Source organism: Erythrolamprus reginae, chromosome Z (assembly GCF_031021105.1).
Source record: "Erythrolamprus reginae isolate rEryReg1 chromosome Z, rEryReg1.hap1, whole genome shotgun sequence".
In the NCBI taxonomy this organism is placed as follows: Eukaryota; Metazoa; Chordata; class Lepidosauria; order Squamata; family Dipsadidae; genus Erythrolamprus; species Erythrolamprus reginae.
Genome location: NC_091963.1, coordinates 23,962,273 through 23,986,361, shown reverse-complemented (window position 1 = coordinate 23,986,361; position 24,089 = coordinate 23,962,273). Strand labels below are relative to the sequence as shown.

General features: G+C 40.1%; 1 protein-coding gene across 5 annotated transcripts in view; it reads left to right on the top strand.

Annotated features, from left to right (window-relative positions):
* ACBD5 (acyl-CoA binding domain containing 5) overlaps window positions 1-24,089 on the top strand; it is a 222,317-nt gene that overhangs the window by 11,817 nt on the left and 186,411 nt on the right. For 2 of the 5 annotated variants that reach the window (XM_070728755.1, XM_070728754.1), the window contains exons 7-13: window positions 5,023-5,142; window positions 8,617-8,835; window positions 12,006-12,109; window positions 13,407-13,662; window positions 14,077-14,276; window positions 17,999-18,040; window positions 19,533-19,653. In XM_070728755.1, the coding sequence (XP_070584856.1) occupies window positions 5,023-5,142; window positions 8,617-8,835; window positions 12,006-12,109; window positions 13,407-13,662; window positions 14,077-14,276; window positions 17,999-18,040; window positions 19,533-19,646 (1,055 nt within the window). In that variant the 3' untranslated portion in view covers window positions 19,647-19,653. Of the gene's footprint in view, window positions 1-5,022; window positions 5,143-8,616; window positions 8,836-12,005; window positions 12,110-13,406; window positions 13,663-14,076; window positions 14,277-17,998; window positions 18,041-19,532; window positions 19,654-20,830; window positions 20,920-24,089 lie in introns of those variants that run through there. The other 3 variants (XM_070728756.1, XM_070728753.1, XM_070728752.1) reach the window with 2 other exon arrangements.

The following is a 24,089-nucleotide window of genomic DNA, read 5'->3' as shown; positions in this document are numbered from 1 at the left end:
TTTTAGAATGAATTATATTTAATATTGAAAAAGATGTACAGTATATAATAGGGTTACCATACTTGAGTTGCAAAGTTCTGGAATTTCCCTAAATGGTAGCAAAAATTTAGGCTTTCTTGATCTTCCACCTAGTGATTGTTTTGCAACTTGTGCGGATTTTTGCAATCTATAAAGGTATAAATATCAGAAAAATAAAACTGCTAATAACTCATATAAAAAAGCATTGATTTCTATTGTCATGAATAACTTCCATTGCTTTGTTCTGGCTTTTCTTGGCTAGCTCTTTTTTTCATAATATCTAAACCAGGTGTGCCCAACCTAGAGCCCACAGGTAACTTGTGGCTTGGAACAGCAAGCAGTGCAGCCCCACAAGGTTGTAAATTTTTTAAAGAAATATATATTATATGCAGCCCAAGACAATTCCTCTTCATTCAGTGTGGCCCGGGCAAGCCAAAAAGTTGGATACCCATGATCTAAACCAAGGGTCCTCAACCTTTAGGAACTTAGGGACCACTAAATTCATAATTTTAAATCCCATGGACCACTAATATGATCTGCCTAATGACCAGCTAGGTGGGTGTGGGTAGGTGGTCATTTGACTGAGTGGGTATGGCCAACTCAATGTCACTCAAGCTGAGGGGTGCCTTGCCGGCCTCTACTACACCCTCCCCTCCCAGCCTGCCCACCCAGGCTCCTTAGGTCCCCAACAGGAAGCAGATGTTGGAGCTAAGCAGCCACCATGAGAAAAAGTTGGCAAAACAACTGGCTCTGTTCAAATTGGATCTCACCGAGAAGGAAGCTCAGCAGAAGCAGCTCACTGAGAACTAGGAGCAGAGAGAAGACCTGCGGGAGTGCAAGGCCAGGTATCGTTGCCTGGAGGCCCAGAAGGTTGAGATGGTCAACCAGTTCCAGGCCATGGTACAGTCCCACTAGAACAAGATCCGGCTCTTCACCACCACCAATATTTCTCACCAGCCTTCGCCCAAAGCTCCATATCAGGAGGCTGAAGCAAACCCCAAGTAAGAATTTCTGCACCCCCCTGTGACTTACACAAAAACACCCTAAAGGGGGAGACTCTCTGCGGTAATACAAGTGCTCATTGCATGCACCTAGCCCAGGACACGTAGTTTGAGCATCCCTGATTTAGTGCAATATAAAAAAATGCAAATAATTTTTCTGTGGATCACCAAAATTTTCTTATGGACCACCAGTTGGTGACCACCAGTCTAAACAAATATGCATCCATTTTTTTCCCTTTAAGAAAGTATAATATTTGAAAATAATAATATTTGAAAAGTCACTTTATATAAACTGAAGTATAAGATCTAAATTCTATTATTAATAGCTTGTTATATTCTGCATATGATGCCAAAAAAAAATAGCAATCTTGATACAATGCAATTCTCTTTTCCATGCCTCAGGTGAGAAGTATATTTAGCTTGATTCTGTATTTTATTTGTAGGTTTGTGGAAGAGATTGGCTCACAAACCAAAAAAACAAGCTGGGTTTGCACAACTTAAAAAACAATGGAAGGTTAAAACTTAACTTAAAACTTAACTCCGGGACCGCCTTCTGCCGCATGAATCCCAGCGACCGGTTAGGTCCCACAGAGTTGCCCTTCTCCGGGTCCCATCGACTAAACAATGTCATTTGGCGTGACCCAGGGGAAGAGACTTCTCTGTGGCGGCCCCGACCCTTGGAACCAGCTCCCCCCGGAGATTAGAACTGCCCCCACCCCCCTTGCCTTTCGTAAACTTCTTAAAACCCACCTCTGCCGTCAGGCATGGAGGAATTGAGACATCTCCCCCAGGCCTATACAGTTTATACATGGTATGTTTGTGTGTATGTTTGCTTTTAATAATGGGGTTTTTAGTGTTTTTTAAATTATTAGATTTGTTACATTGTTTTTATTGTTGCTGTGAGCCGCCCCGAGTCTATGGAGAGGGGCGGCATACAAATCTAATTAATAACAACAACAACAACAACAACAACAACTGAATAGCTAGTTATTAACTGATCTGGTTGTATAAATGCAGTTTTAATGCTCAGGTTATGAGTTCCCCCCTTATAGAGAGCTGCAGGTTTCGGCTGTAGCAGAATATGGCAATGTGATATTTCTTTGCTAAGCAATGCCGGATGGCTATATTTCTAAGCAGTAAAATTTGGAAGAGATGTTGGCTGCATTCTTTGTGTAAATATTAACACACTGTAGCATTTGTAGCATATAAAGTCAGTCCTAGTTAATCAGATAGGTCAAATAAAATCTGTAAATTCAGGCATTTAATCAAAATATTCCCTTATCCTTCTCTCCTAATTTGCCACAAGTAGTTACATTATCTGAGGATACACAGACAAAAGCACATACAGAAAATAGATCCTGATTTATCAATATTATAGTGATATGAAAAAATCATGGCAAAAAAGTTAAAGGGACTTTGGTCTTATTTACTTCTAAGAACCGTACTCTCTTTCACTTTGCCAAACCGTGAAAAACAATTTGAGCAGAACATTTGCAAAGCACTTGTTCCCATTTAAAAAAAAGTTTTAAAACAATTTCATTAGCTAAAGTAGCATTTTTCAGCCTGATCATCAAGTAAAAATCAGTCTGTATATCAAGAATCTGTCTTTAAAAATAAATAGATTTTTTTATCTTCTTGAAAACAAAAGTCTGTAATATGCCATTTTGTTGTTATCAAACAAAAGCAAAACTCTAGCTATATATAGATGCCTAGTATGAAATTTAGCACTTGTCTCTGAATGTAAATAGAATATTTTGGGAAAAAATGACTGTCAAATAGTACTATTGTACATTTGGACCACTCCAAATACAGTACTCTTATGACTCCATAAGTGGGTATCTATTTTGTTCATGAGATATATTCAGCAGCAACAAAATTCTTACAGAGATCGCTAAACTTTCCAATATGGAGTTAGTAAGGCATGATTCAAACACATATTTCTTTGATTGACAGTAAGTAATGATGTTACCAATATAATGAAAAGTGAGGGAGTCTTAAAAGTCTTAGTTTATATAGCAAAAGCCAATATTTTTCAACCATGGCAGCTTTAAAATTGTAGATTTCAAATCCTTGCAAGGTTGGCTGGGGAATTCTGGGACGTGAAGTCCGCACATCTTAATGATGTGAAGTTGAGAAACACTGCCATAAGCGTTAATAGTGTCAGTTTTGGTGTGGTACACATTCTCATGGATGAAAATGTATTTCATCAGAGGAATTAATTATTATTTTACAGCCTTTGATGAACTAAGAAATACACATTTATGCCATATTAAATTACTATAATACTTATTTTTTTCACCCGGTTCTGGTGAAATATTGTTGTGGATTTTAAAAAGCTGTAGCAATAACATTCTGACATCATATGCAGAGTAGGGGGTCAAGTTATGCTACACAGTTAAAAAGTCTGTCAACTTGTGAACAGTGACTGTGGCTTGCATAGCAACCCTGCACAAATTGTAATAGAAATAAATCCCACTATATTATATAGTAATGAATGTAAGCGGTAGAGAACTATGTATAGATTATTATTATTATTATTATTATTATTATTATTATTATTTATTGGATTTGTATGCCACCCCTCTCCGCAGACTCGGGGCGGCTAACAACAATGATAAAAAACAACATATAACAATCCAATTTAATAAAACAACTAAAAACCCTTATTATAAAAACCAAACATACACACAAACATACCATACATAACTTGTAATGGCCTAGGGGAAGGAATATCCTAACTCCCTGGCGACAAAGGTGGGTCTTGAGTAATTTGCGAAAGACAAGGAGGGTGGGGGCCGTTCTAATCTCTGGGGGGAGTTGATTCCATAGGGCTGGGGCCGCCACAGAGAAGGCTCTTCCCCTGGGGCCCGCCAAACGACATTGTTTGGTCGACGGGACCCGGAGAAGGCCAACTCTGTGGGACCTTATTGGCCGCTTGGATTTGTGCGGTAGAAGGCGGTTCCGGATGTATTCTGGCCCAATGCCATGTAGGGCTTTAAAGGTCATTACCAACACTTTGAATTGTGATCGGAAACCGATCGGCAGCCAGTGCAGGCCACGAAGTGTTGCAGAAACGTGGGCGAATCTAGGAAGCCCCACGATGGCTCTCGCGGCCGCATTCTGCACGATCTGAAGTAATCCTCACTTAATGATGTAATGATTGTTTAAAGTTGTGATGGACATAAAACAATGGTGTTTACAATTGCCCTATACCCACCTACAATCATGGGATATCATTTTGAGTATTTGACAACTGGCTCATACTTATGACTGGTTGCCAACCCTATAATAGCCCAAGCCTGGAGGCATAAATGAATCTCCAGACTCTTGTGGAAGGCGGGGAGGGTGGGGGTAGTGCAAATCTATTGGAGGAGCAGATTCCAGAGGGCCGGAGCTACCACAGAGTAGGCTCTTTCTCTAGGTCCCACCAAATGACATTGTCTAGTTGGAGACCCGGAGAAGATAAACTCTGTGGGACATAACAGGTCGCTGGGGCTCCTGCGGCAGGAGGCGGTCCCACAAGTAGTCTGGTCCAATGCCATGTAAGTCATAACCAATACTTTGAATTGCATTTGGAAACCAATCAGTAGCCAATGTAGCCCACGGAGTGCTGGAGAGATATGGGCATACCTAGGAAGGCCCATGACTGCTCATGTGGCTGCATTTTGCATGATTTGCAGTTTCCGAACACTCTTCAAAGGTAGCCCCATGTAGAGAATATTGCAGTAGTCGAAACTCGAGGTGATAAGGCTGTACGCCAAAATGCATGGAACGCTATTAGCTTTCTTCCTGAGTGGTACCTATTTATCTACTTGCATTGGGGTCAAACAACAGGAGGTCACCCTGTTCCACAGCACTAAGGTCTTGAATTCTGGCTGTCAGCTTTCTCGCTGACAAGCTCAGAATCTTTAGTCACTGAGACATCATGCTCCTTGAAAATTAGGTACCTAAATAATTATTTTAAAATTTCAGTGTTTAGTTAAAATAAAATTTATCTTAACAGATCCTCCCAAAGCTGTGCCAGTTGTGAATGGAAAATCAGAAAACGACGACAGTGGAGCAGAATCAGAGGAAGAACCACAGCCGGAAGAATTGAGAGATGTCCAGCAGATTGATGATCAAGGTAGATATTTATTTCTGAATAGCATATACACCTTTTCACCTTTCATTTTGACAATGCTGCCTCTCAGGACGTCCCCGTGCCCCTCGAAAATGGCAAACTTTGTTTGGAAACAGTTGTGTTCTCCTAACAATAATGAGAAAGCATGGTTCTCATTTGTATTAGATTTACAATATTTTAAATTGTACATTCTAGTTATTTGAGGGGCCATCTATATTCCATAGTATGATCCAAAGTGGTCAAAATGATTTTCTCTTTCTAGTTTGATCTGTTTTGAACTATTTAGCCCTCATCAGCTAGCCATACCCTTCTGGGATTCGAACCTGGGCTGTTTGCCTTGCTAAGCAGTGCTTTTACTCTTTAAGCCAGTGATTTTCAACCTTTTTTGAGTTGCGGCACATTTTTTACATATACAAAATCATGGGGCACCTTGAGCAGGGGGGAGTGGGGGGGGGGCTAAAAAAGGGTTGGACAAAAAATGATCTCTCTCTCTTCCTCCCTTTCGCTCTATTTCTCTCTCTCTTTCTCTTCCTTCCTTCTCCTCTCTATCCATCCCTCTTTCTTTCTCTCTTCCTTCCTTTCTTTTTTGCTCTCTTTCTATCTCTCCCTCCTTCCCTGTCTCTCTTTCTCTCTCTTGCTTTCTTTCTCTTTCTCTCTTGCTTTCTCTCTCTTTCTCTTGCTTGCTTTCTTTCTCTCTCTCTTGCTTTCTCTCTCTCTCTCTTTCTCTCTTGCTTTCTTTCTCTCTCTCTTTCTCTCTTGCTTTCTCTCTCTTCCTCTCTTTTTCTTTCTTTCTCTCTCTCTTGCTTTCTTTCCCTCTCTCTCTCTTTCTCTCTCTCTTGCTTTCTTTCTCTCTCTCTCTTTCTCTCTCTTGCTGAGCTTCGCGGCACATCTGATCATGTCTCGCGGCACACTAATGTGCCACGGCACACTGGTCGAAAAACACTGCTCTAAGCTACAGGTTCTTCTCCCTTACCCACTGAGCCTGGGAAGGATTACATCTTTTTCTGTCGAGTCACCTGGTATACCCAAATATGGGAGGGAGCATACTGCATATATATATGCATGGTGGGGTTCAATTTTTTTATTACCGATTCTGTGGGCGTGGCTTGGTGGGTGTGGTGTGGCTTGGTGGGTGTAGCAGGGGAAGGATATTGTAAAATCTTCATTCTCACCCCACTCCGGGGGAAGGAATATTGCAAAATCCCCATTTCCTTCCGATCTGCTGGGACTCAGGAGGCAGAGGATAGATGGGGGCAGGGCCAGTCAGAGGCAGTGTTTACCGGTTCCCTGAACTAAAAATTTCCGCTACCAGTTCTCCAGAACTGCAGAGACAGCAATGAATTGAATTAAATAAATAATTCATAATGTTATTCTTTGTCACTTATTTATGAGCTAATCTCACTGCACGCAAAAAAAGCATTTTTTTCAAATAAGCAATGAGCTGGGGTGGCGCAGCAGGTAGAGTGCTGTACTGCAGGCCACTGAAGCTGACTGTAGATCTGAAGGTCAGCGGTTCAAATCTGATCACCGGCTCAAGGTTGACTCAGCCTTCCATCCTTCCGAGGTGGGTAAAATGAGGACCCGTATTTATTTATTTATTTATTTATTCATTCATTCATTCATTCATTCATTCATTCATTCATTCATTCATTCATTCATTCATTCAATTTTTATGCCGCCCTTCTCCTTAGACTCAGGGCGGCTTACAACATGTTAGCAATAGCACTTTTTAACAGAGCTAGCCTATTGCCCCCACAATCTGGGTCCTCATTTTACCCACCTCGGAAGGATGGAAGGCTGAGTCAACCTTGAGCCGGTGATGAGATTTGAACCGCTGACCTACAGATCTACAAGTCAGCTTCAGTGGCCTGCAGTACAGCACTCTACCTGCTGCGCCACCCCGGATTGTGGGGGCAATAGCCTAGCTCTGTTAAAAAGTGCTATTGCTAACATGTTGTAAGCCGCCCTGAGTCTAAGGAGAAGGGCGGCATAAAAATCGAATGAATGAATTAATTAATGAATTAATGAATGAATGAATTAATTAATTATAGAATTGGGTTATGCAGCCTAAATATCAATCCATTAGATTCAGACTTCTTTTCCAAATGAAAGACACTATTTACTGTATATCAAATCTAGATATTGCCCTATCTGCCTTGTCTGTCAGCACAGCCCCCAACCTTTTGGTCTTAGGGGCTGGTTCTGCGAAGAGAGGATTTTTCGTGGACTGAAGGGGGCGTTGTTCCATGTACCGCCTGCATGCCACAGATGGGGCTTCGCTTGTTTGCGTGGCCCAGTTTCTGGCATGCTTTGGATCAGTACCAGTTCATGGACTGGGGGTTGAGGATCCTGGTCTGAGTGATCCTGGATGGTTTACAGGTAAAAATCATAAAACTGTATGAAAACACCATCCATAACACAACTAAAAACACATTTAGTGGAGGGAACACTTTCAAGCCAACTAGACCTAGGATTTGTGCTACTCTTCAATCCTTGTGCCACTTACCAGAGCCAAGTCTTCGTACTGTTCCAAAAGGCCGTAAATGTGGGGACCATTGTCACCCCTGAATACAAGGTTTTCCATAGAGTAGAGCAACTATCTTCCTAGATCATGCCAGCCAAAATTCTTTGCGCAAAGTAGTCCGTAACATTAGATTAGATTTAGATTAGATTTATTGGATTTATATGCCGCCCCTCTCCACAAACTTGGGGCAGCTCACAACAGGGTAAAAACAGTACATAATAACAAATCCAATACCCATCAATCCAATTACAATTTTAAACTAAAAAATGCATAAAAAACAGCCCCAGAATATTAAAAAAACTCGCATACAATCAATCTAACACCAAAACAACATGGACAAGGGGGAGATGTTTCAGTTCCCCCATGCCTGACGGCAGAGGTGGGTTTTAAGAAGTTTGCGAAAGGCAAGGAGGGTGGGGGCAATCCTAATCTCAGGGGGGAGCTGATTCCAGAGGGTTGGAGCCGCCACAGAGAAGGCTCTTCCCCTGGGTCCCACCATACGACATTGTTTAGTCGACGGGACCCGGAGAAGTCCAACTCTGTGGGACCGAACCAGTCGCTGGGATTCGTGCGGCAGAAGGCGGTCCCAGAGATATTCTGATCCGGTGCCATGAAGGGCTTTATAGGTCATAACTAACACTTTGAATTGTGACCGGAAACTGATCGGCAACCAATGCAGACTGCGGAGTGTTGGAGTGATATGGGCATAATTGCTCTCGCAGCTGCATTCTGCTCCCTTCCTAGCTGGTTGGAACAGGTTGAAGTAATTGGGACAAGATGATTCTTCAGATAAACTAGTTCCAATTGAGAAATCTTTTAATGCTTGTAAGTAAATCCTATAATTCTGTATTTGGGTAGTTGGGCTCTTGGTCATAAGTGGAGGACTATCCGTGTTTGTAAAAATATAGAGTACTATATATGTGATAATGAGGTTTGCAAATTTATCTCCTTAGGACTTTCAGAAGAAGATGTGAAACAAAATTCATCCCCAGATAAGGATTTAGATGGTGTGGTTATTAATGGCGATTGTAACGCTGTTTCCAACATTGACATAAACAATGGCGTACAGACCAAATCTAACCTGAATGGAATCAGTGTGGATGACGAAATACAGACAGGTGAAAAGTGCCTTGAGTTACCAGTCATCCCTAACTGGGGCTCTACTCATCAAGGTACCGTGTTCAGATGCTTTTGTTATCCAAATCCACATTAATAAGGATGGGATGGGATGGGCGGGACCTTGTAGGTCAACTCGTTCAACCCTCCACCCAAGCAGGGGGCCCTGCCTACACCATTTCTAACAGATGGCAGTCCAGTTTCTTTTTGAAAGTTTTTTTTATTTTTTATTTTTCAAATTTATTTGCTGCCCTTCTCCTGTCTGATTCAGGGCGGCTTACAACAATAAAATGGTTACAAAATTAAGATACCCCAATACGTAGAATAAAAATGAATTTAAAAAAATTAAAACCCAGTATAAACAGCATACAATCATCACTCATTCATACTACTGGCTGGAGCGAAAGACGGCCCCCTGCCGGCATAAGTGTGTTTTCAGAGCCTTTCGAAAGGCGAGGAGAGTGGGGGCGGTACGAATCTGGGGGGATTCCAGAGAACTGGAGCCACAACAGAGAAGGCTCTTCCTTGTGGTCCTGCCAGCCGGCACCAGGCAGACCTGTGCAAAAGTCCCCCTAGCCACAGCTGAGAAATGTTGATCTAACCTCAATTCCCACCACTTCTGAAGGCAAGCTGTTCCATTGGTTGATTGATGTTTGCCAGGGTGGACAATTTTTTTAGAAAAACATTTCCTGTTGGTGCTACCTGGTTTGTTTTCCAGCATTGGTGCATATAGGAGAGCTAAAAATGTGTTGGTGCCCAGTTTAAATGAAGAATTAATTTAAATATGCTTTCACATTGTCTGCCATGGTACTGTGAACACCTCGTTCCTTTGACTGCCATCAGATAATCATGTTTTCTGATCATTTGTTCTCCTGCTTGAGTGGGAAGATTAATAATCCCTATTTACTATTCTGTCTGTTTAAATAATGGAGCAAGTAATGGCCCGCCCTTAAATTTTAGCATCCAAAAGCTTTTTGTTTAAGCTGATGAATACTTTTTTCTGCAAACATACTTATTTATAGATATTATATATCTGGCCTCTGTGGCCACGGGCCGGATGCGTTATGCTCAGGCCACACCCACCCTGACTCCACAAAGGCAAAAAATGTTGCGATATGTCATGATACATCATGTGACATAATCGAGTTTGACACCCATGTTATATACAACTCTAGAGTGGAGAAATACTGTAAAAGTGCTCCAGGTGGACTTTATATTTTGCCCCTTCAATTAAGTCAATACCAGTGCGAAGAAAAGGAGAAGGAATAAGAGTAGGTGGGTGTCTACGTGTGTGTGTGTGTGTGTGTGTGTGTATATATATATATATGTTTTCGTAGAACAGGACAATGGTACCACCCTTCTCCCTTACATCAAGGGCACCACTGACAAAATTAGTAAAATCCTGCACAAACATAATATTAAAACTTCATTTGTCACTAACCAAAAAATATCAAACATCCTAAGGAACCCAAAAGATAAAATCCGACTAGAACACCAAGGAATCTATGAAATCCCTTGCAAAACATGTGCAGCCACATACATTGGACAAACCAATCGAAGAGTGAGCCAACGCATTGCAGAACATGAGAATGCAGTTAAAAAAGAAGAAAAGACTTCCTCCCTTGTCCAGCACATTAAAAAAACAGGGCACGAAATTGACTTTGAAAAAACTAAATTACTTTCCAAAACAGAAAATTTATACAGAAGAATTACTAGAGAAGCTATAGAGATTGAGAAACGCCCCCTATGCATGAATAAAAGAGATGATACCAGAGATTTGGAAACCAGCCTTAAACAAAAAAACATATCAGAATAATCACCATATCAATCTTTCAAGTAAGTGTGATTCCACCAACCAATCAAATCACTAAAACATAGTCGCCCAATCCATTTGCTACATTCAAACCAAATCTCCACCCCCAACACTATATATAAGGAAGAAATGGCAGTTACAAACATTCCATATTTACAGCAACACGAAGCTTAAAACTTCAGCCTGATGATGGTGAATGTGATTTCACCGAAATGTCGCATAGACACTCAAAATATTACACGGGGCAAAACCCGAACTCAGAACAATCTACATTATATATATATTGGTATATTCGGGTTTCTTCCCGTGTAGGATTTGGAAATTTCTGGCGACGTTTCGACGAGGTCTCACTCATCATCTTCAGGCTGGTGTTTCTGTCCTTGTTCGCCTTAGAACAAGGACAGAAACACCAGCCTGAAGATGATGAGTGAGACCTCGTCGAAACGTTGCCAGAAATTTCCAAATCCTACACGGGAAGAAACCCGATCTGAGTTCGGGTTTTGCCCCGTGTAATATTTTGAGTGTCTATGCGACGTTTCGGTGAAATCACATTCACCATCATCAGGCTGAAGTTTTAAGCTTCGTGCTGCTGTAAATATTTACAGCAGCACGAAGTTTAAAACTTCAGCCTGATGATGGTGTGGATATACTGTAAACTGCATTGTATATATGTGGCTAAAATGAATCTAAATGATGAGAAATATATATACAGTATGTGTGTAAACTATGAAATTGGAAACATGACTTCAGATAGAATGAAGGTAAGGATGCTTTCAAATGGAGAATAGCTCGCTGTGATTACATGGACCCAACCCAGATTTTTCTTGCTTTGGAATAAACTCTTTTCCAAGTTGTCATTCAATTTCTCAATCTAGCATACTCCCATCTGTGTATTAACCATTCTGATCATGCTTACATACCCAGACTAGATTGGCCACATTAGCTAAGTGAGCGTATCTTGCTATTTATCAACTTGGAAAACACAGGAATATAAATATACACAAGCCTTGCAGGTTGAAAGAAAAAGATTGGGCCAACTTAACTAAGAATTGTATATTAGAAATGTGTGGTTTGTTTTTCCCTCGTGCAGAGAGTGAAAAATCTTTGAGATATTAACTCTTCTACTTTTGATTTTGCACTGTCACCTATGTTTAAATACTGTATATCTTATGTACATATTCTTTTTTCTCCAAATTATTGGGATTAAGTTAATTTATACACAACAGCATTGTTTTATTGTGAACTATCATTGCAAAAAGAAAATCAGTCTAGCTGCTCTTTAGCATTATATTTTTACAAATTGCTAAGTTAAAAATTAATTCTCAGTACTAGTGTTTGATTACATAATTTTATTTTAATATTTAAGTATTAAATATCTCCTGTTGCTAAGTATTTGCTCATGTGTACACATAGGTCAAAATGAAGATACTCCCGAAGTGTCTGGAATTCAACTCTTGACAAGTGATTCAGATAGTGAAATATACTGTGATTCAATGGAGCAGTTTGGACAAGAAGAGGTATATTTGCAAACTGTCGTGTTGTAATATAAATAAATATTTACGTGATAATCATTCTGCAAATATACAAAATTGTTTTGAGGCTGTAAACAGTAAACATCTTATATTGCCCACGTGGTCAAATAATTCAGCTCAGAATCAGTTTCGATTTTCTAATAAACAATAGTAAATCTTTCCCAAGAGCCTGAATAGTTTTTGCATCTTTCTGAAACTTAATATTAGCTTTAAAGAAGTAATAATTTACATCTATGCATCTTTGCATTTAAATTGCATTTAATTAAAAGCAAAGAGTAAGGGAAATGCTAGTAATTAAGGTTAACATATAATGAGAGAAATAGACGCAAGTCCTTGATTTATGACCACAATTGCTTTTCTATGGCTAAGCAAAGCCATTGATAAACGAGTCACAATTTCATGACCTTTTTTGCCATAATTGTTCAGCAAATCACTGAAGTTGTTAAATGAGCCACATGGTTATTATGTGAATCCAGCTTTCCCAATTGACTTTGTTTGTTTGGAAGCCAGCTGGGAAAGTTCCCAATGGCAATCAAATGAGTGCAGGGATGCGGCAACTATTGTAAATACATGCAGATTGCCAAGCGCCTGAATTCTGATCACATGATTGCATATCTCTTCCGCTCTGACACCTGCCTCGCATTCTCTTAAAAATTAGATTAGCTTCATTGCTTTTGATTTTCCATAAGGTGAGGGATGTCAAACTCAAGGCCTGGGATCCGTACCTGGCCCACCAGATGCTTAGATCTGGCTCCTTGAGCTGTCCTGGAAACATTGAAGGACTGGCCATGGTCCCTCTATTGGGGAAAACGGAGCTTGGGGGGGCTGCAGCAGGTTGCAGGTCATAACCAAAAACAGAGCTTGGGAGACAGTTTTTGCTGGCAAGCACAACATGAGTGACATCAAGCTGGCCACGCCTACCCTGGCCATGCCCACCCAACCCCGCCACCCCGATCAAACACAATCCTGAATGGCTCACATTGAAATCGAGTTAAACACTTCTGCATAAGACTTTCAAGATCAGATTATGCTGTTAGGCCTCAGGTTCCCAAAGAGTCACTGGCATGCTTAGACAGCTTTGGTGCTGATTATTTTTTTACCCACTTCAACTAGGTTTTGTACCTGTTTTTATACTACTAATGGTTAACATGACTTTTTTACATTAAAAAAAATCTGTGGTTTTTATGTGTGGTTCTACTTGTTTGTTATGCAACAGAGATTGCTTGGGTATAATGGGAAGCTATATAAATAAATAGTGCCTTTTACTCTTGTTAACTTATAGCTCTTGGAAATCAGCTCCTCAGTCAAAGAAATTTCCAGAAACCCATTAATTTTCTCAGAAGTAGATCACAATAATCTATTAGAAACTTCCGGTTTTCTTGAACTTGGAAATCACAAAGCCGAAAGTTCTTCAGCACCTGGAGAAAAAGGTGAAATTAAGTGTGGTGGTGAAGATAGCAAAGGAAAGGATGGAGGCCCTCAAAAAGAGAAGAGAAATAGTGAAAAGGTTGACTTCTATGCAGTTCGAAGAGGAAAAGGTATTATTGGGATACGTATTTTGTTGGAACTCTTGTTTAAATGAGGCATATTTGAAATCATTCTTAACATTTCTTATAATAATGGTTTTGGGTAGGATTGATACACAAATTATATTGTGTATATACATATAAGGGCAGTGCATACCTTGAAAATGATTCATAGTAGAGCTTTGGAACTCTGCTATTTATTAAAGCAGCCACATCTTTATTAGGCTTCTGTACAAGTCTAGCTTTAAGAATCCCTTTAAAGCAGCGGCATCTTTTTTCACATTTTTCCTATAAGATTAGAAAAAGTTTACTTTATGAAAAGTATTGTGCCTTTGCAAAATGTACAAGCATCATGAAATCTTTGTGAAAAGATATGTAACTTTATTTATTTACTTTCCTTCTAAAAGTATGTTTCCCTTAATTTAGGACAGAGAATGTCCCCTTTAGGAGATGGGGGCCAAGGTGGACAGATGGGCAGTGGAGGAGATGGAGAACGTTGGGGTTCAGACAGAGGACCACGGAGCACCCTCAATGAACAGATTGCGATTGTACTCATACGATTGCAAGAAGATATGCAAAATATTCTTCAGAGATTACATGCACTGGAGACGCTCACAACTTCACAGGTAATGTATGTGGATTGGTATCCAAGAAAATCTCTCATGTTTGTTGACCTATCTATACAGGGCAATGCAGAGCAATACAGGGTATTTTCAAGGCAAGTATATCTCTGAATATTCCCATGAATTTTAAAGAAGTTTTCCAACGATGATAATACATTAGAAGTTCTGCCATTATTGAATCTGATGAAGAAATGTCTCTGAAACTATGAGTCATGGATTGTCTAGTACAGGGGTGTCAACAGTGTTCCCTCTAATATTTTTTTGGGGTGGGCGGAAAAGTATAGTGTCTGAGCGGCAGTCCCTTTGGGACTGGGCGGCACAGAAATATTAAACAAACAAACAAAAAACCCACCCTGTTTTGCCTCAGAGAATTTCAAAATAAAATACTGTACTGTGTGTCTATAACAGTGAGCTCATAATAGGGCAACTCTATCAATATCAAAATGCCACTTAAATAGTTGAGCTAGTTTCAAACTAGATTTTGATTTTCTTTCTCTCTTCCTTACTCCCATTCTTTTTCTTTCTCTTTTCCTTCCTCTCTTTTTTCTATCTGTTTCTCTCTCTTCCTCTCTTCCTCTCTCTCTCCTTCCCTCTCACTCTTTCCCTCTCGGCTTCTGGGCAGGTTTGAAAAACTCTGAGTTGATGATGATTTTTAAGTGAGCGATTGCTCACTGCTCAGCTTAGAGGGAACTATGGGTGTCAAACTAGATTTCTTTGAGAGCCAGATCAGCATTATAGTTCTCTTCCGTGGTGTGGCCCCAGGGGGAGGGAAAAAGAAGGGATGTATGCCTTCTGCAGCACCCTTCCAGCCAAAATGGGGTACGCTGCCTCCCATTAGCCCTCCTCAATGGTGGGTTGCTCCCAGTTCAGTCCAGTTTGGCAAACCGGTGGCAGTGGCGGGAGGCTCCACCCACCTGCCTTCTCCACAGGCAAGAACCGGTAGCGACAGGATTTAGAACTGCCTACTGCCTCCCATGCCCTGTTTTGGCTGGTAAAGTGTTGTAGGAGTCCATCCAGGCCTAAAACGGAGCAAAAGGGAGGCCTTATGCAGCCTCCCTGTGCCCCAATTTGGCTGCCAGAGGCACCGCAGCCCAATCCTTCTCTATTTCTAGGCCGGCACCATGGGCTAGATGGATGCAAGCCGGATTTCGACCTACGGGCCTTAAGTTTGATAGAAACATAGAAGTCTGACGGCAGAAAAAGACCTCATGGTCCATCTAGTCTGCCCTTATACTATTTTCTGTATTTTATCTTACAATGGATATATGTTTATCCCAGGCATGTTTAAATTCAGTTACTGTGGATTTATCTACCACATCTGCTGGAAGTTTGTTCCAAGGATCTACTATTCTTTCAGTAAAATAATATTTTCTCATGTTGCTTTTGATCTTTCCCCCAACTAACTTCAGATTGTGTCCCCTTGTTCTTGTGTTCACTTTCCTATTAAAAACACTTCCCTCCTGGACCTTATTTAACCCTTTAACATATTTAAATGTTTCGATCATGTCCCCCCTTTTCCTTCTGTCCTCCAGACTATACAGATTGAGTTCATGAAGTCTTTCCTGAAGGACTGACACCCCCAGTCTAATAGATTACTAAAACTTTCATGTGTCTTTGACTGTTACCATCAGTTGAGCAAAATGGTGCCTCATAGGACAATAATTTTTGAATCAAGTTATCTCAAATGGGCTTACAGAATGCATTCCAAAATCGAGGGACATGATCATGTGAGATTGAAATTTAGCAAATCTGTTGGCTTGCTGATGCGCACTGCCTTCAGGTTTTAGTACACTGGTCCCACCCTAGCCCTCTGAGGGCTGGGTAGACTGGTCCTACCATCAGCTGCCAGAGGACAATTGAACCAGTAGGAAGTTTTTATTTATTTATTTGTTTTATTTGTTTGTCAAACATGTACAAGATAAAATGTACAGTGTTCCCTCGATTTTCGTGGGGATGCGTTCCGAGACCGCCTGCGAAAATTGAATTTCCGCGAAGTAGAGATGCGGAAGTAAATACACTATTTTTGGCTTTGAACAGTGTCACAAGCCTTCCCTTAACACTTTAAACCCCTAAATTACAATTTCCCATTCCCTTAGAAACCATTTAGATTATTACTCTCCATGTTTATTTATTAAAATTTATTTTAAAAAATATTTATTAAAGGCGGACGAAAGTTTGGCGATGACATATGACGTCATCGGGCAGGAAAAACCGTGGTATAGGGGAAAAAACCGCAAATTATTTTTTAATTATTTTTTTTGAAAAACCGTGGTATAGCCGTTTTGCGAAGTTTGAACCCGCGAAAATCGAGGGAATGTATAGGTACGAACACAAACATGAACAAAGGAAGTGAATACAGATAGTATTGGATTGGATTGTTACATGCTGTTTTTATCATTGTTGTTAGCCGCCCCGAGTCTACGGAGAGGGGCAGCATACAAATCCAATAAATGAATGAATGAATGAATGAATGAATGAATGAATGAATGAATGAATGAATGAATGGGACAATAAGACAGGGATAGTAGGCCTGTTGGTGCGCTTATGCGTGCCCCCTTTAACAAGTTGCTTCCATTACCATTACTTTTTGGCCCTTGGTCCATTCTGTTTCTCTGTTTAGAAAAGGAATTACTTCTAGAATGATGACTCAACATGACATGGGTTGTCTAATCTTAAACTCTTGTAAGATTATTTGCTAAAGTATTTCGCCTTTGAGGAAATCATAACGAAATCTGCATAAACAATGGGATAGAATCAAGACCACGTGGAGTGTTAATGTCACTTTATAATGCTTTGATAAGACCACACTTGGAATGCTGCATTTAGTTTTGGTCACGACGATGTAAAAAAAAAAAAGAGACTCTGGAAAAAGTGCAGAGAAGAGCAACAAAGATGATTAGGGGACTAGAGGCTACAACACATGAAGAACAGTTGCAGGAAGTGGGCATGTCTAATTTAATGAAAAGAAGGACCAGAGGAACATGATATCAGTGTTCCAATATTTTAGGAGATGCCACAAAGAAGAGGGAGTCAGGCTATTCTCCATAGTACCTGATGGCAGGACAAGAGGTAAAGGGTGGAAACTAATCAAGGACAGAAGCAACTTAGAACTAAGGAGAAATATCCTGACAGTTAGAACAATTAATCAGTGAAACAACTTGCCTCCAAAAATTGTAAATGCTGCAATACTGGAAGTTTTAAAGAAGTTGTTGGATAGCCATTTGTCTGGTTTCCTGCCTGGGCAGGGGGTTGGACTAGAAGACCTCCAAAGTCCCTTGCAACTCTGTTATTCTATTCTAAATCCACTTCCCACCCATAGCCGCATATTCTAGCAAAAGGAAAATATAGTCAGAAGACATTTTTGAAATACAGGGCAAGCTTTGCTATTCTAATTCTTTTATGAACTGCAGTATCTAAAACTTTTGAATCACAGTGAAAAAATATTTTTTTTAAAGTTTATTTTGCTATAGAACTATCTGAAAGGTTCAGACCAGAAATGAAAAGTTGGAAGAACATTTCTGGGATGTAATAGAGAAAAAGAGAGAATGATGAAGTTTACATAAGGAGCCAAAAGATTTATTGCTTGAGCTAAATTCTTATATGTTGTATTTTTTAATAAATATGAGCAAAGACAATACTGGGACAGATCCCCAAAGATATGCCGTAATTAAAAGTTTTAATTTGAAACATTTAAATATTTTGTTCAATTTGGTTTGTGTTTGCAGGCATCACTACAGTCAAATAATCAGCCTGAGGCATCTGTTAAGGTAGGTTTTCATTTATGGTACTTCTTAATATACACATAAATCAGTTCAGATCTTTATTGTGATTTTCTTAAACTGTACATATTAGAATAGAAGAGTTTTTTGCATTCCAGTATCTAAGAAATTATTCCAGTAAATGTTTTAAATGCTATTTTAGCTATATTGAAAAGATGAATGTATTTATTGTTTCACCTAATTAGAGGTGACCATAACTGGGATTGGAATTTTGGACCTGAGCAATTATGTCACTAAAGACATCATCAAGTGATTGGATCTGATTTGAGGGACATTTTTATCATAGTCATTAAGTGAATCTGGTTTATTCAATTGACTGCTTATTAGAAGTCAGCTGAGAAGAATGTAAATTGCCGTCATATGCAACTTTTGCAACTGGTGTACATGTGCTGAATTTATATTTACTGACAAATAAATAAAAGGAGACTAGAACAGATCTGTTTCAAGCTATTTAGCTCTCGTCAGCTAGCCATTCTGGGATTTAAATCTAGACTACTTGCACATTAGGTATTAACCTCTAAGCCACAGGCTCTCCTCGCTTTGTCAGCTATATCAGGAGAGAGATAGTTTTTTTAATCAGGGAAATCTGGTCTACACAAATATAGGATGGAACAAACTGCTTCTGCTTTCACCTTTCGGCCTCAATCCAAGTGCCTTCACAGCAGTAGTGGGTCTAAAATTCCATCATACCAGATGCACAGAGACATCTGGGTGGGTAGGCAGAGCCTCCCGCTGCCACCGCTATTGGTTCTCCTAACCTAGGGTAAATTGATAGCAACCAATCGCTGCCTCACAAGCAGTTGCTTTTGCGACAAACTATATTTGTGTTGAATTTATATTTACAGACAAAGAACTGTTGTAAATGCAAGCTGGTTGCCAAGCACCAAATTGTATCACTTGCCAACAAAGGTTTTTTTGAGGCTTTCGTAACTTTGAACTGCCAGTAAATAAATAGTTGAAAGTCAAGAACTGTCTGTACAAAGATTGCATGCCAGAGTTCAGACCAAAATGACCGACCAGCATAAATGAAACAAAAAAAACAACATATTGAACTTTTTAAATGTATATAAGAAACAAATTTGTGTGTTACATTGGGAGCTGCAATTTAAATCTTTCAATGTTTATTGACTTACAGAGAAAGTGCTCAAATTGCAGGACAATTTGCCTTTTATTAAGTGTACATATAATTTTTTAAAAAAAATCTCTTCAGAAATAACAGTGAAGTGTGGGAAAACAGTGTTTGCTTAGCTGGTGATAAGAGTTTGCTGGCAAACCTATGCAGTAAGTTATTGTCAGAACAACTTATTCCAAAATCTTTGGAATTTGGTGGAATTTTTAAAAAAATAGTTGATAGGCATCTTATTTATGATTTTTGATTTATATAGGTGACCAGGGACATTTTAATATTTAATGTTGGAATTTTTATAGCAGATGCTGATTTAATATTTATTGGTGAACATGAATTTTATATGCCATTTAGAAACCATCGTGGTGGCCCTTTGAGATTTCTCCTGGTACTTTAGCCTTTGCTGTTTTATGGCCCTTTGTTGCCCAATGGCTGGTGCACTTATATCTTCAAAGAAGAAGAAGGTAAGAATAAGGTATGGATTGGAGTTATATATCCTTTATGTTTTAACATTTAGGAACAACCTAATTTTTACCCCATATACTATATTACCAACCATATAGGCCTTCCCTGGTAAAATCTAATTGGGAGGTGAGCTTGTGGTTTACAGGCTAATATTCTGCCTTGCATGCAGAAGGCTACAAATTCAAATCCCGTAAATTATGTCTAGCTGTTTCGTAGATTTTCACGGGTACAGGTATGACGGTCTTGGTATATTCGGGTTTCTTCCCGTGTAGGATTTGGAAATTTCTGGCGACGTTTCGATGAGGTCCCACTCATCATCTTCAGGCTGGTGTTTCTGTCCTTGTTCTAAGGCGAACACTGCGAGACCTAAGCTGCCTTCCTTCTATAAATACTGGTGGCTGGGTGTGGTTTGATGGCTCAGCAATTGCCTGCTGTGTAGAAACTTCCTGGTGAGTCAGTGGGGTAACATCTGGGGTCGTTGATGTAGCTGAAATATGCAACAACCATTAACTAATCAGCATACTTCAGCTACATCAACGACCCCAGATGTTACCCCACTGACTCACCAGGAAGTTTCTACACAGCAGGCAATTGCTGAGCCATCAAACCACACCCAGCCACCAGTATTTATAGAAGGAAGGCAGCTTAGGTCTTGCAGTGTTCGCCTTAGAACAAGGACAGAAACACCAGCCTGAAGATGATGAGTGGGACCTCATCGAAACGTCGCCAGAAATTTCCAAATCCTACACGGGAAGATATATGACGGTCTTGGTATATTCGGGTTTCTTCCCGTGTAGGATTTTGAAATTTCTGGCGACGTTTCGACGAGGTCTCACTCGTCATCTTCAGGCTGGTGTTTCTGTCCTTGTTCTAAGGCGAACATATATATATAACTACATACACACAAACACACACACATCTAGTTGAAGTGTTAGATTAGGACTAATCTGAAATAATTTCTAATCTGTCTTCTACTACAGAGGATCAACAGGGTTATTATGGGCTAGATTTGCCTGGTCTCTTAATCTAACCTACCTCCAGGCATGCATGGAGATCGTGGAGCAAAGTTGCATACAGATCCATCACCAACACAATTCTTTAAAAGTTTCTGCTGATTCTTAATACAGCAATCTGTTTTCTCCACATTTTTTTTTTCTTTTAATTTTATTTTTCTTTCATTTATTCAGCAATGTTATGCCAGATCAATCAGTGAGGACAATCTCTCCATAAATCCTGATTAGAGAATATATCTGAGTTGTGTTAAAAAAAAGTCAAGATCCAACTTGTGTCTGTTTTAAAAGAGCAGAATTTGAGTCAATATATAGTCAGAAATACGACTACAACTACAGGGAGGGAAGCATGCAGGGGGTATCCCAAATGGCCCAATATCTTCAGCATCTTTATAAATGATGTATATAAGCGGAGAAAAGAGGAACTCATCAAATTTGCAAATGACATCCAGCTGAAGACTTTAGAAGACAGGCTCAAGAATTCATAAAGATCTTGACAAACTAGAACAGGGGTTTCCAACCTTGGCAACTTTAGGACTTGGGGACTTCAACTCCCAGAATTCCTTAGCCAACAAAGCTCCATGGTTGGAGACATTGGGCCTGTCCAACAAAATTGAATTTGATAGCAATCCTCGAATACAGCTCATCTGTTTGGAACCCATATCGCATCTCAGACATTAACACCCTTGAAAATGTCCAAAAATACTTCACCAGAAGAGCCCTTCACTCCTCCACTCGAAACAGAATACCCTACGAGACTAGACTTTCAATCCTGGGCCTAGAAATCTTAGAACTAAGACGCCTTAAACAAGATCTAAGTACAGTGATACCTCATCTTACAAACGCCTCATCATACAAACTTTTTGAGATACAAACCCGAGGTTTAAGATTTTTTTGCCTCTTCTTACAAACTATTTTCACCTTACAGACCCACAACCGCCGCTGGGATGCCCTACCTCTGGACTTCCGTTGCCAGCGAAGCACCCATTTTTGCACTGCTGGGATTCCCCTGAGGCTCCCCTCCATGGGAAACCCCACCTCCAGACTTCCGTATTTTTGTGATGCTGCAGGGGAATCCCAGCAGTGCAAAAATGGATGCTTTGCTGGCAACGGAAGTCCGGAGGTGGGGTTTCTCAGCGAGGGGAGCCTCAGTGAAATCGCAGCATCGCAAAAACACAGTCCGGAGGTGGGGTTTCCCATGGAGGCGAGCCTCAGGGGAATCCCAGCAGCGCAAAAACGGGCGTTTTGGCTGGCAAAAGGGGTGAATTTTGGGTTTGCATGCATTAATTGCTTTTCCATTGATTCCTATGGGAAACATTGTTTCATCGTACAAATTTTTCACCTTAAGAACCTCATCCCGGAACCAATTAAGTTTGTAAGACAAGGTATCACTGTATTGCCCACAAGATCATATGCTGCAACGTCCTGCCTGTTGGCGACTACTTCAGCTTCAACCACAACAACACAAGAGCACACAACAGATTTAAACTTAATATTAACCGCTCCAAACTTGACTGTAAAAAATATGACTTCAGTAACCGAGTTGTCGAAGCGTGGAACTCATTACCGGTCAAGCCCAAACCCCCAGCACTTTACCCTTAGATTATCTATGGTTGACCTATCCAGATTCCTAAGAGGTCAGTAAGGGGCGAGTATAAGTGCACTAGTGTGCCTTCCGTCCCCTGTCCTATTGCTCTCCTATATCTTTCTTCTATTCCTATATCTCTTCTTCTATTCTTTCATTGATATGTTCTATTACTATACCTTCTTTTCTATTATTTCTAGATATATTTTACTATGAGTATCTCCTCTATAATCTTCATCATGTATTTTACTATGTGTATATAGATGTATACCCACTAAAACCCTTATTGTGTATTGGACAAAATAAATAAATAAATAAATAAAAGTAAAATAAGATTTTAAAGTTGGGCAAGACCAAACAAATGCACAGATATAGAATAGATGACACATGGCTCAACAGCAGTGACTGTTGGAAGAACCTGGAGTCTTTAGTGGATAACTTGTTAAATATGAGTCGATAGTATGCCGCAACACCCAAAACAGCCAATGCAGCCTTTGCTCCATCAACAGATAAATGGTACTGAGATCACATGACATGTTAATATCACTGATGAGTTTGACTAGGGAAGAGGTGGGTTCCTATTGGTTTTAATGGGTTCTTTAGAACCATTAACAGTTCGGCGATGATGTCATAGAGCTAGTTCTGCTGGTGTCACTTAATTTTCTCCGTGGATGCCGCCGTTTTGGATTGCTTGGGTACACAGCGCAACCCTGAGCAACCCTGCAGCAAAAGGATCCAGAACCCACCCCTGGACTAGAAATGATATGATAACAGGTTTCCAATATTTGAAGAGCTGCCAGAGTGAAGAGGGTGTCAACCTATTCTCCAAAGCACCAAGAGCAGGGCGAGAAGCAATAGATGGAAACTTATCAAAGAGAGTTCCAACCTAGAACTAAGGAGAAATTTCCTTACAGTGAGAACAATCAATGGATTGGCTTGCCTCCAGAAGTTGTGGATGTCCCAACACTGGAAGTTTTTAAGAGATTGCCTAGCCATTTGTCCGGAATGATAGAGGGCAGGGCAGTCAAACTCTTGGCCTGCAGGATGGAGGCATCATGTGCTGGCCACGTCCATGTCTGGTTTAGTGAAGGGGAGGGGCAATTGTGATTCATCATGTGATGCCGCCAGGACACCACACGTTTGACACCCCTGGTATAGAGTCTCATGATTGCAAAGTCCCTTGCAAAGTCCCTTTCAATTCTGTTATTCTATACAATTATTTATTCATAGCTAGAGGTATAACAAGCAGGAAGAGGGAGATTATGATCCCGCTATATAGAGTGCTGGTGAGACCACATTTGGAGTACTGTGTTCAGTTCTGGAGACCTCACCTACAAAAAGATATTGACAAAATTGAACGGGTCCAAAGATGGGCTATAAGAATGGTGGAAGGTCTTAAGCATAAAACGTATCAGGAAAGACTTAATGAACTCAATCTGTATAGTCTGGAGGACAGAAGGGAAAGGGGGGACATGATCGAAACATTTAAATATATTAAAGGGTTAAATAAGGTCCAGGAGGGAAGTGTTTTTAATAGGAAAGTGAAAACAAGAACAAGGGGACACAATCTGAAGTTAGTTGGGGGAAAGATCAAAAGCAACATGAGAAAATATTATTTTTCTGAAAGAGTAGTAGATCCTTGGAACAAACTTCCAGAAGACGTGGTAGATAAATCCACAGTAACTGAATTTAAACATGCCTGGGATAAACATATATCCATCCTAAGATAAAATACAGAAAATAGTATAAGTGCAGACTAGATGGACCAGGAAGTCTTTTTCTGCCGTCAGACTTCTATGTTTCTATGTTTCTAGAATTGAATAGCACAGAATTTGCAGAAGGTTTCCAATG